This window comes from Pagrus pagrus (assembly GCF_965226575.1).
Source record: "Pagrus pagrus genome assembly, chromosome: 4".
NCBI lineage: Eukaryota > Metazoa > Chordata > Actinopteri > Spariformes > Sparidae > Pagrus > Pagrus pagrus.
Window position 1 is genome coordinate 4,685,533 of NC_140188.1, and position 12,869 is coordinate 4,698,401.

The 12,869-nt window shown below is 39.5% G+C and overlaps 2 protein-coding genes across 7 annotated transcripts in view; both read right to left on the reverse strand.

The window, feature by feature from the left end:
* Positions 1–479: 479 nt before the first annotated feature.
* On the reverse strand, positions 480–6,621 carry LOC311256367 (galectin-4-like). Its single transcript, XM_084351360.1, has 13 exons — positions 6,537–6,621; positions 6,193–6,281; positions 5,447–5,651; positions 5,015–5,128; positions 4,396–4,422; positions 4,213–4,284; positions 4,073–4,099; positions 3,871–3,906; positions 3,700–3,726; positions 3,590–3,619; positions 3,211–3,299; positions 2,937–3,102; positions 480–2,810 (listed from the first exon to the last, which is right to left on the reverse strand). The coding sequence occupies exons 1-13, from the start codon at positions 6,579–6,581 to the stop codon at positions 2,664–2,666; spliced, it is 1,074 nt and encodes a 357-aa protein (XP_084207486.1). The 5' UTR covers positions 6,582–6,621; the 3' UTR covers positions 480–2,663.
* Positions 6,622–8,222: 1,601 nt separating this feature from the next.
* ryr1b (ryanodine receptor 1b (skeletal)) overlaps positions 8,223–12,869 on the reverse strand; it is a 66,158-nt gene continuing 61,511 nt past the window's right edge. For all 6 annotated transcript variants that reach the window (XM_084351835.1, XM_084351832.1, XM_084351831.1 and 3 more), the window contains 10 exons: positions 12,736–12,778; positions 12,523–12,656; positions 12,373–12,433; positions 12,140–12,286; positions 11,891–12,025; positions 11,641–11,797; positions 10,702–10,766; positions 10,485–10,585; positions 10,338–10,389; positions 8,223–10,062 (listed from right to left, as the gene is read on the reverse strand). In XM_084351835.1, the coding sequence (XP_084207961.1) occupies positions 9,967–10,062; positions 10,338–10,389; positions 10,485–10,585; positions 10,702–10,766; positions 11,641–11,797; positions 11,891–12,025; positions 12,140–12,286; positions 12,373–12,433; positions 12,523–12,656; positions 12,736–12,778 (991 nt within the window). In that variant the 3' untranslated portion in view covers positions 8,223–9,966. The remainder of the gene's footprint in view (positions 10,063–10,337; positions 10,390–10,484; positions 10,586–10,701; positions 10,767–11,640; positions 11,798–11,890; positions 12,026–12,139; positions 12,287–12,372; positions 12,434–12,522; positions 12,657–12,735; positions 12,779–12,869) is intronic.

The following is a 12,869-nucleotide window of genomic DNA, read 5'->3' on the forward strand; positions in this document are numbered from 1 at the left end:
GAGGTAACCAAAATTTGAAAAAGAAAGTCCACCGCCGGCTTTAGAGACTTTCATGTGAAGCTGTTTTGAATGAGAACCTCCGTCATGGTTCATTTCATACCGACACACCTGCGACCTCCCAGTTCATGTCACTGATTTCTTACAAGAGACTTTGCAAAACTCTCAAGCTCTAATCCAAAAACTTTTCAAGTTATGAATTTTTTTAATTTGGGCTAAAATTTGAGCTTTATTTAATTGTTTTTGTGTTTATAAGCCACTTAAGCCATTGTTTATTTTTCACTGGGTTGGGATGAAATTTGTCCTGAAAATCAAAGAAACAAAAAAGGCTAATTTGCAACATTTTGACTGTAGAAGGATTATTTTTAATGTCCTTGAAACTTTTGTGTGTGAAGGTGTTAATATCCATTGCATATATATATATATATATATATATATATATATATATATATACGTTAGTTTAAAAACAAATATTACTCCATCATTTAAACATTAGCAGAAGTAGCAGATTCTTTGTACTTTCCACAGGCTGTAATATTACATCCTGTGGTTTTATTTAATTTGTACATATTTGTTCTGTGTTGACTTCAAGGTTTTCTTTTTTCTGATACCTATTGAGTCTGTTTTTCATTGGGTTCAGGACATTTGCATGTTGCAGTTTGGGATGTCGTAGGTGAGTTGGTATGAAATGACCCTCATTTTAATCAAAACCTGCAGTAGTTCATGTAGCGCTCCAACAACGCCTGCGTCTTCTCCAGGGGTTGCACTGCCAGTTGTGCATGAAGCATCGTGAGCCGTTTACAGTTCACACAAGGCGACTCTTTTCTTACCGAGTCCTGATTCAACTATTCTACAGATCTCATAACTCAGGAAGCTGAGACTTTGCTCAACAGGGACAACGGTACTGGTCGAATGAAGAGGGTACAAGTAATCAGAGGCAGGTGGACGGACTGAGGGCAGGTACGGACATGATGGAGTTACCCGAGGCAAACGGCGGGATAAGCTCCTTGCCTTTGCTTTTGGCTCAAGCACAGTGTTATGACACATTTTGTATTTTTTTATGCTGATTTTTGTATTTCTACAACTTTGCACTAATGTTTTTATATCTATGTATGTTTGTTTATGATTTGTATATCTTTTACTCTTTGGTGGACATTCTCAGTCATTCCGCAGACGTCTCCCATGAAATCACTTCACATGTAACAACATGTTTATTCATCAAGGCGGAGAGAAAAAGCCTGTGAACGCATCGAAGGGCGTTAAACCTCATTCAGAGGAGTGTTTTCCGTAAATGAGCAAAGACTGGGAAACATGACTAACCTTGTCATCTGACATCATCCTGCCGCTCTCCTATTCTGGGATATTTTTGTTTCTCGAGGTTTAGCACTGTAAATAGAAGTCTGTTACCAGCAGAGTCGAGGAGCAGCAAGTGTGATCGTCCAAACCTCAGTTTCAGCTGCGACTTTGCATCATGCATGCACTTATTTTTATATATATACTGTATATATATATATATAATTGCTTTAGTTCATAATTCTGTCATTGGAGTCGGACATTTTCAAACACACATTCTGGGAGAATATATGTTTAAATGAGGCGCTGTGTTTCTCAGTTGTATACAGCAAAGGTACTACTATATGAAATAGTATACAGTTTATACTTGTAGCATTACTGAAAGTACTTGTTAAGATAAAGTGTACATTTCTTACAAAACCTTTGGTACTGTATACTCAGTGGTAGTCTTACATTGTAGCTAGAGCTGCGACGATTCGTGGATTGAAAATTAGTTGCCAACTATTTTGATTTTTGATTCGTCTTTTAAATCATTTTTCAAGCAAAAAAAGTCAAACATTTGCTGCTTCCAGCTTCTGAAATGTCAGGATTTGCTGTTTTTCTTTGTCATTTATGACAGGAAGTGAAGAGTCTTTGCTTTTGGACTGTTGGTTGGATAAAAGTAGCAATTGGAAGACGTCAATTTGGGCTCTGGGAAATTGTGATGTGCATTTTTCAAAAATGTCTGGCATTTTATAGACTAATTGATTAATTGTTAATGGAAACAACTGTTAGTTGCAGCCCTAGCTGAGACTGAAGCACTGGTCCAATTTGGTTTGTACAAATATTTCACCAGTTTGAGGGCAGATACACCGACTTGTCTTTGTGTTTTTGTAACATTTTGGTCTTTAAACAGTAAGAAAAACTGTTCTTCCAAGCAGACTCCAGCAAATGACGACTGTCAATTCAGCCTTAAATCTTAGATTTTCACAATTTAACCTTCAGTGCCTTCAGAGAGCCAGTATTTGTGTGTAGATCTACACACAGTAGATGTGTGTGGATTGTGATTCTCTTGTTGTGTTGAGTTGGGAGAGGACTGTACTATAATTGCCTTTATATTGTCACTGTCATGTTTTGTAAACAAGTTTTTATACAGTACCTACAGTATTTTGTATAAGAAATAAATGTGTTCATCATGATTGAGCTCCGATGTTGTCAGTATTAATCTCATCCATGTTGTATGTGTTATTGTTTTTTATGTATTAATTCAGTTACCCAACAGTACAGACGCAGTGAGATAAACTACACAGTGGCTGACACATCATCTGAAACGACTGAAAAGCACATGAGAAGCTGAATAATGTACAGGATGCATAGTTTAGACATATGTGGTCTCAGAAGTGGATGTAGGAGATCTGAACGTCTCCTTCAATCTCCAGCATGTCGATCTCATTGAAGGACTGCAAACGGTGGAAGAAGTCGAACAAGTGCTGCCCGTTAACAAACACCTTAAATCTCTGGTTTCCACAGCGAATTGACATCTGAGAAACAAAGGCAGAAAAATATCAAGTTACAGTGAGTCAAAATATTGTGAAACAAGGCAAAATCACATAGAAATTGCCAATTGTCTTTAATTATAAAGACTTAATGCAAAGACTGCTGCTTACATCAAAGTACTGTCCCTCCATGAACGGGTTGAGGCTGAGCTCTCTTTCCTCTTGGCCCCAGTTGCCTCCAATCATGCTGTTTCTCACCACCATCCCCTCCCTCACCCTGGGATTCATGTGGAAGGCGATGTCCCGAGACCTGCTCACCATGAAGTTGATGCTCATTCTGCAGCACACAGAAGCAGGAGGCATTTGAAATGTGTCTGTTTGCACTCACATACTACATACTTTATATGTTTATGTGGACTAAGCATGGACATGCTCAAACACACACCTGTCTGCTCCATAGGGCACCATGCCCCTGAAGATGATGGTTCTTTTAGGAAACATCCCTCCTGGGATCATGTTGGAGTAGGGCACAGGCTTAAAACACACAGCAGAACAAAATAAGACAGGTAACATGACATAAATCATTAATCGTAAGAAAACTAAAACAATTAGAAATTAGATACATATTTTACAAAACATGTTATGGATCTTTCCAAACCAAAATATCATGACAAGATATATAGCTGCCTCACATCATTACGCCCAAAACAAGTGAAAGCAAGTGATTGTGAATCACACAGGGACTTCCCTGAGGTTTTAAATACAGGAAGTGTCCACAGTGTCAATCTGCAACTGCAAATAAATCTGCAACAAATTTTACTTACAGGGTTGTAGACTGGCTGTCCACCCATACCCTATTAGGAGAAATAAAATTTAAATTGGATTACCACAAGTAAGAAAATACCATGCCAACTTTATCATGTAGTTTTCTCACCGGCAGGTTTGATCCTGGGAATCCTCCCTGACAAACAAATTGTACAAAGTTTAATGCCACAGTCCTCTTTATACGTCTACTGATTACAATCCAACTTTTTTATAAAACTTACACATGCCTCATAAAGTGCACATAGAAAATAAAATCTGGTATTATTAAATCATTTCATACCCCCATCCCGCCTCCCATGCCTCCTGGATATTCACCCTGTGAACAAGAACATATTTTAAAAACAGACAATTTAATATGATTTAATTCTGTGTGGTTTGTAAATTAGCTAGACTTTATTATTGACATGCATTTAATAGACACTATATCAGTTTATAAACCTAAATTTGAGCACTGGTGAAGAGCAGAAAAAAAAAAAATTCACCCCCATGCCACCTCCTGGATATCCACCCTGTTGAAAAGTAGTGAACACAATTAAAAATGATTAATTATGTATTTAATTTGGTTTAACATCTGAAAGAATGACTGTTTTGTTAAGCACAAAGGCCACCTAAGTATACTTACTCCCATTCCTCCTCCCATGCCTCCTCCCATTCCTCCTCCCATTCCTCCTCCCATGCCTCCTGGGTATCCTCCCTGGATCGCCATAAGAAGAAGCAATATATTCACTCTATTCCCACAATATTTTCAGGAATATTTAAAGAACAACGCAATAACCGACAATGGACCCCATCAAAAGTAACATACCCCCATGCCACCTCCTGGATATCCTCCCTGTCAAAAAGTAGTGAACATGTTAAATCCTGCACACTGTTTTGTTGAATTTAATTGTTACACTTACAGTAAATTATGTTTACTTACTCCCATGCCTCCTCCCATTCCTCCTCCCATGCCTCCTCCCATGCCTCCTCCCATTCCACCCTAAAAAGACCACACAACAGTGTAAAACTAAACATGGTAATAACGGGAAATTAGATAAAACAGTGGTAATAACAGAGTATTTCTTGACAACACTACAAATAAAACAACACAGGTTAAGCAAAAAAAGGTACTGCAACAACTACTACTAACATAGCTGCTGTTATAATATATTCACCTATAATAACCTCAGAGCACCATTAATTTAATTAAAAACATTTAAACCCAGCAAAACAAGGCAAGCACGAACATTTGCTGTTAACACTGTTAATTGTCCTGTTTTACTCACTCCCATTCCTCCAGGATACCTATTCATGCCACCTCGACCACCCTGACACAGAAGCAGAAAGCATCAGCAATCAGTTGTTCATGATTTATCATTTGTTTAACTGCCCTCCAGCAAAGCCCAAAGCATTAAGCTGAAAGCTTCAGGAGCTGTGAGTCTCACCCCGATGACGTTAATCGTCTGGATGGAAACATCTCCTGCGATCTGCATCGCACAAACTCTCTCCACAGGCATACGGTGTTCGAAGGTGTGGAAGTCATCCCCATTGACTCTGATCTGCAGCAAGGATTTTAAAAATGTTAGGCAGAGTGTACTATGGCCAAGGGATGGAATGTAACTAAGTATATTTACTCAAGTACTATATTTAAGTACAATTTTGAAGTATTTCTACTTGACCAGAAAAATGGTGAATCAGTTTACCCGTAGTATACAATATATACATACAGTGTATTGACAAATACTGCACAAACTACAGCTCCATTACCGTGTGTTATAAACCATTTAATTAAATGTATAAGAAGTGCTTGTAAATGGTAAAGAGGGGACTTAAAGTAAATGGTTTGCAGGTATTTGTGGACTTGTGGTTGGTCTGACCTGGTAGCCTTGTGAAGTGACCTTGATGACCATCTCAAAGGCCTGGCCTTTGCTGAAAGGCATACTGCGAATCTTCTCCTCTGACTCCCAGGATTCATTCTGACGGGTGTTAAAGACCACCTTGTCCCAGCCGTCAAATCGAGGGTTGAAGTGGAGGGCGATGTCGCTGGACTCGGACTCTCCGCAGAGCAGGTTGATAAAGAACCTGCAGACAAACCAGAGACGTTACATCATCGTGTCCTGAAGTGACTGATGAGGTGGTTAAATGTCAGAAAACAAACAGTGAAGGTGGGGCCGACTGTGAAAACCTGAGGATTGTGTAAGAAATCTTTTTCAACAAAGGAGCTAAAGATTTCACAATTCAGTCCGGTATGTGGAGTGTTGACTCTGTCTGTTAATGGCCTGTAAATGTACCTTTGGCAAAGCAGATATGACTTTTTTGAAAAGAGGAAGAACAAACGATAAAAGTGGAGCTGTGCGTTCAGAGTCAGCTTTGACATGCAACAACGCAAAGAAACCTGCTCCACCCAGAGTAAGATTACACAAGGTGTTCCCTCGGTTTGCTCACAAGGTTCAGGCTGGAGATTAAAAATGTCCCAGTGAATAAAACTCATAACACAGTTACCTACTTCTTATATAACATGGATTGACCACACACACACCAGCGTTTAACTAGTTAGTGGAAGCTGTTTTCAAGATGAAGAGTTAATTTTACACCCAAACACATTAATGTTTTTCACACTGACCTGGTAATGTCCTCAGGAACGGACCCCTGGATGTAGATGGACACCCCCTCCCTCAGGCCTCCATAAATGGGCCCCAGATAAGGGATTCTCTGTTTAGGCAACACAAAACACTCAACCACACTGCACAATGCATGTAAGACACATTTTCAAATGTCATATTATACAGTAAAAAGCAAAGAAGTATTCAAATGGTATTTAAACTCCAACATGAATAAAAGTCCTGCGAAATACAGAAGCATCTACTGTGATATAGATTAAGATTTTTCAGCGTGGTTGCCCCTTTGGTGATTAAATCTTCATCCCTTTGCACTCATGCAGTGCATCCTCCACCAGTCCATACTTACAGGGCCGTAGATTGGCTGATAACCAGGAGGAGCAACAAACGACATGGCAGCAGTCAGTGAGGTGGCCCGGCAGACAGGATCTGGAGAGCTGTGTCAGGAACCGATCTCTGCTGGAGGCCTCGTTTTATACAAATGATGAGGGAGGGGCAGAGCTGGGTAGCAAACCCAGGCCTGCAACACCATGTTTGCTTTAGAGGCACAAGATGCAAATTAACCTTTGACCCAGCAGAGGAGTGGCACATTACAACAAAAGACTGTGTACTGTGTGTGTGCAGCATGTGGAAGGAAAAACTAACATGATGGAAAACTGTAGCAGCTACTGAAGCGCCAAGTTTGCTTCTAGGATTCAGATATTTTACTTCAGGGGAGACACTACTTTGTTATTTCATGCACTGGTCAATCTTTAAATTTTGGGCTGTTTTGCTTCCATAACATGTCTTATTTGAGACAGGTGGAAGGAAAATGTCCAGTTCAGATTTCTGGGAGGGAAATACCCCGAGCTGCTTCCACTCCTCAAACCAGGAGTCAGTCTCCCCACCTGTGCACAGGTGATCTGAATACCCTGCGATTAGTCATGAGGGAAAATCAGCCCAAACAAAGAAAAATAAGTATAACAAGCCAAACAATTGGACTGCTACAAATAAAAATCATTTTTAACCTGGCCTAATTCAATGATTACTTTTTTTTTCTTTTGGCGATGGACAGGAGACATAATCTCTGTTCAGCACATTAAGTCATCTTTTTTTTTTACTCCCTGAGAAGATTTGTACGAGGGCGTATGTATGATTCATAAAATGTCCAACTGAACCAGTCAACCTAAGACAAACACAAGTAAGTAATCCTTATCTTTAACCCAGATAAGCATGTATTAAGTAATGTTATATGTACTTCAAGGAGGCAGTATGTTATTCCAACAAATTCTTTACAAAGGAAACATTCAAGCTGATTGTACACACACACACACATACATGCACACAGACATCCAGGCAACAAAGCCTGCCGTAGTTATACATGGGTGGTTCCTGAAAGGTTTAAAGCAAAGCATTGCACTGTTGATATTTGATTAAGATAAAGTTCTGCCAACATGACATGACGCTGGAGAGGAGAATGTTTAATTCAATAAACTATAAAGTCTCTTTATTTTTTAAATCTTAAAAATGCTATTATTTTATCGTCTGTTTTATTTTATGAATCTATCTATCTATCTATCTATCTATCTATCTATCTATCTATCTATCTTTATGTACATACTTTATACTATGAGTGTGCAAAGTATTAGTCTGATTATTTGATTCTGTATTCAGCATTTTTCTTTTTACTGGAATCAGTGTTTTTTTTTTTTTTGTTTTTTATCTGATTGCTCCTAAAATTAATTGATTTAAAAGTGCTGCTTTGGCTCTGATTCAGCATGTAATCTGCCAAGTAACTAGTTACTAAAGTTATCATATAAATGTAGTGAGGTAAAAAGTATAGTATTACTAATTTAAAGAACAAGTACCAGAATATATAAATTGGGTTCATGTGCTTCGTTGCTTTCTAACACTGGCAAACTCCTACCTGAAGCATAAACCTAATATTTACACTTTGAGGTTTGTCTTCACACTTGAGGTCTGAAACTGGTCCTCACAAAGCTGGGACAACAGCATCAAACACACAACCTTACATACAGTAAGACACATGTTCCAGTTCTCCTTAAAATAATCTGTTTATTCTGTATTGAAACACAGGGTTCAGTCAGAGGACACTCAGTCAGGTGCAAAGTAGTGATCTCCATTCAGCTTCATACCATCCGCTGCCTCTGCGTGGACCACAGCAGCAGATACACGCTTCAGAGTCGTCAGCACACAAAATACTGCCTCTGTCAGAGTCATTACATTAAATACAAGATGGATAGTTGGTGAGTTTGTACGTGATCTGTAAGAGGCGTAGTGAGACGGGACTGTCTGAGATCAACGCATCACACGTGACTTTCTGGGTTGAGAAAAAATAACTGAAAATGCTGGATTCCTAAAAATATCTATCATAAAAACCTAACTAGCGAAAACAAAAGCTAAATTGATCTTCTGACTGCAAACTGGGCGTTTAACTTTAGTGTGAGACGGATTCTCTTCACCATTCACAAACAGGACACGTGACTCGTTCGTGTCCGACAACAGTAGCATGATCGTTTATATTCTTCAAAGCCCTAAAGAAAAATAAATATATGTATCTATGATTTATGTAAAATATGTCTTTTCATCAAAAGGCCTGTAAGCAGCCTAAATATGACTCAGTTATACAGATGACACTTTGGCCAAAATGTATACATTAAATACATTCATTACTTATTTTAATGCACTGACAAAAACTTATTTGTGCATAAAGTGTTGTAAAACAGACTGCTGGCCAGAAATACAGACGGGCTAAAACGGTCGTCTTCTGAAGATTTGATCTGCATATAAACAATAAATAAATAAACCTTGGCATCCTCCTATACTGTATGTGTGTATATCATCACTATCTTATATGGCACAGAGACACCAGTGGAGACCACATACATCCAGGGACGCTTTGTAAGACTTCAGAGTGCAAACTGGGTCTGTCTATACAGCTGTTTCACACTGGTATAAATCACATACGCAGATGATACTCCGCTTATTATCTTGGCAAGTCAGTCCAACAAGAGTTTACATTCGTCATAGCTTGTTTGAAGTTTCTAAGTCTTGAGAGAGGAAAAAAAGGAGTGAGAGGGGGCCTAAAATGTTCACCGCTCTGTTAAGGATCTCAGGATACGACTGTGAGTTGTTTCTTTCAAAAACGCTCTCTCACCGAAACACCAGAAACCAGAAATGAAACATCAAATGGCAGTAGCCACATACAAAAAAAACCCCTCAACCTTACAAACAATAAAAATAATAACCTCAAATTAAAGTGTTAAAGCTAAAAATCTAAACCATCTGATAGCTAAAGCAGTGACATTGCTATAGGCACTATAACGTTTACAGCAGTAGCGACTGAAAGAGCCCGTTGTGTATAAACACATCGGTATGCAAGGCAATCTACGTATATTTTACACAAAAAAGGCCATGTAGTGAATTCATAGTGGAATAAAAAGGCCCCTGGCTTCTTTTTATGCCTCTCTGATATTATTTGTCTGCTTTTCTCAAATCTATTTCATCCCCAATCTGCTGCAGGTTGTACAAAAGTGCAGTCAAAGTGTGCATAGCTTCAACAGAAGAGAGAAATGTGCCGACAAAGGACGAAACTAAGACATAGACGTGTTCAATCTCTAAATTTCTAATCTTTTCGCGTCTCTGGATTCCCCTCCCCTCTCCTCTCTTCCCCTCTCCTCTCCTTCCCTCTCCTCTCCCCTCCTCCCTCCTCTCCTCTCCTCTCCTCTCCTCTCCACCTCACTCCTTCTCCTTCAGATGCATATTAACGATGTCGGACATTATCCGAGCTGATCCTCATATTGCTTCCTGAAGCAGTCTCCGGCAGGGAAGAAGTCCCAGCATCGCTCCTGGTACATCTTCCACACGTATGACTCCTGAAACAGAGACAGAAACAAGTTGCAGCACGAGGCAGAATTGTAAGAAGAAGAAAAAAGGATGATTTTAGATATTTATGGAGACAAAAAGGATCGCTACAGCAAAAGGGAAACTGTGCTGATGTTCACCACAGCCCCTTTTCTCTGTTTTTCTCTCGACATGTAGCAATTTCAAAAAAGTATGTGTCTTTCTACTGCATTAATAGCCCAGTTGTATGAGAAGACCATCTTTCCAGTAGTGAAATACTTTTTTAAACATTAATATGTTTACTGACCTGTCCCGTGTGTTCTGTCTCATCTTTGTTTATGAGATACATCAGGAAGAACCTGAAAGAGAGACGGGAAACGGGGTAAGAAAATACATTATTCACAGTTAGTTTTTGTGAGGACAAGAGGGTCGTTATTGTCATTTCTGCACTCACATGTAGTTGGCTAAGTTATGCTCTTCTAATGTGTGTGTCTCGAAGCCATGCGGTGTCGTGTCAAAGTAGTCGCTTCCTATCCCACAGATGAAGCACTTTGTCTGGAGGGAGAATGGACAGTTGAGATTAATCACATTCTTGCCTTGTAACTGAAGGAGAACTGAAGGTGGATTAGGAAAGGTGACCAGTTAAATCCCTCTGAAACTCATTATCTTACCTCCATGTCCTCTCTGACCTGCTCCTGCTGGTCTCTCAGCTCTCCAAAGGCATCAATGATCAAACCTGACAGACGGAAGGACAAACAGAAAATCTTACGAGTCTGAAGATTTGAGTTCTTCTCAACAATGTTAAAGTTTGTTTAGGGAGCTGAGAGTGTTTGCTACTGGACAGATTTTTTACATTTCAAGACTGCAAACCTCTAGTCACAAAACTTATTTTGTGACCTCAAAAACACTTCACCCTATTTTCTCTCTAAGTTTCTGACTTGTTCACTCAGGAGGCTTTCCTAGCTTTACATTAATAGAAACACAAGAAAAGGAGGTAACATATTATAATATATATAATATGTTATATATACAGTATATAATATAACCCTAACCCTTCACTATGAGCTATCGGTGTTGTACGCCCCCTTCCGAAACCATTTTCATTGATTGATTCAAAATCAGTGCATAGTGTGAGGTTTAAGAGTTATAAGAATGAGGTGATACTTCTCTGTGGGTCCCTCACTACAATTAAAGTAAACACTTTTTGCTTAAACTTATAATCATGAAGTAAATATTACTTGCATAGCATAATGGCTATAGAAAAATGACATTGACATCTGTTTTTTGTTTTGGTTCGCTATAAGTCTTGCTTTTATTATGCTATTCTGTCTTCCACCAGGGAAGGTTTATCCCTCTAAATTCAAAGTTTGATACGGCAGAAAGGAGCTCACCTGCCAATGTGCAACCAAAAAAACAAGAGGAGCAATATGTAAAACAAAAGTGAAAGGGCAGACAAAGTCTGTTCACCCATCGCTGTGTGTTACCCCTTACTAGCGGGACTTGAGAAGCTTCATAACCAGCATTATTTCTTCTAGATCAGAAAGTAAGAAAAACCTGCTCACTTGTAGCACTGCTGCTTCAGAAAATAACCACTACATAATAAACCATACCCTGGATGATAGCCAGCAGGATGACAATGACGAAGAAGAAGAAGGTGATGTCAAAGACAACTCGGTAGAGCTCGTATTCATCGCCGGCTGGGTCTTCAATTTCATCTCCTATGCCACCACCAGCACGTACGCCGACATACATGTGGAACAGGTAACACTGCAGGAAGGAGAGAGGAAAATTATGTTGAACACAAATTCAAAGTAAAGTCAACCTCTCCTGAATCATGCTCCATCTCCGCCGTCCACTTACAGTCATCATGTCATCACACTTCATGTCTGGTTCATCCTCATCCTCACTCATGTTGTAAAACTTGCGGAAGAAGTTGAAGGCCACCACGGTGTACAGGTACACCACTACAGCGAGCAAACCCACTGTCATCATCAGCTGTGAGGAACAGATGGATGTGACATTAGTACAAGGTTATCCCATCTCTCTTGATCGGAAGAACAGGTGTGCAGAAAGCCTCATGATGCATCATTATAGTGGAAGTGTGCAGACCTGCTTGCCGTTGTGAGTAACAGAGGACAGGATGGTGCGCAGGGTTTTGACACCCATGGCGATGTCCAGAAGATGACAGGCAAAGAAGAAGTTGTTGTAGTGTCCAAGCAGAGACATTAACATGTACCAAACCAGGTAGAGGAAGGTCTAAAAGATTAAAACAGAGGCTGTCAGTAACACTATGGTCAAAACAGACTGTCTAAATTAAACCATGAACGGCCGCCTTAACTCACATTGTCAGTGAAAACAACACCAAACTTCCAGATCTGGTACTTGATGTCAATAGATGTTATCCTGCAAGAGAGAAAGACCAGTTTGTTCTGTGATATCATGTACTATAAGTTTGAATTGTTTATGCAAAGTGTGTAGAGCACAGCACATACCAGCTGAACATTGAGGTGTCTGGTTCAGGTTTCTTTTCATGTGTCATGGCGCTGACGTCTAGAGAAGCCAAGTCCATACCGAGCAACTCTGCAATCCTCTCTCTGCCATAGATGTCACCATATTTATCCAGCACCTGGAAATCACGCGCAGATGTCATGTCACTGTAAGAACACTGACAGTTTGCTGACATTTTCAATGAAAAATCTACTCACCTTTCTTTTTACAAACTTGTCCCAGTAATTGTTCGGGAAAGATCTGCATTAAAAGAGAAACAAAACATTTTGGCAGATTTATTGACAATGAAAATATCTGGTGTGTTATAATGTTGGTGGCAGCCCTAACTGTC

What these genes read in the sequence shown, in the direction of transcription:
- LOC311256367 (XM_084351360.1), bottom strand. Translation starts at nt 6,581, where the DNA reads ATGTCGTTTGTTGCTCCTCCTGGTTATCAGCCAATCTACGGCCCT. An exon ending in GCATGGGAGGAGGAATGGGA is followed by an intron (nt 4,100 to 4,212) that starts GTAAGTATACTT and finishes ACTTTTCAACAG; the next exon opens with GGTGGATATCCAGGAGGTGG. An exon ending in TCCCAGGATCAAACCTGCCG is followed by an intron (nt 3,620 to 3,699) that starts GTGAGAAAACTA and finishes TTCTCCTAATAG; the next exon opens with GGTATGGGTGGACAGCCAGT.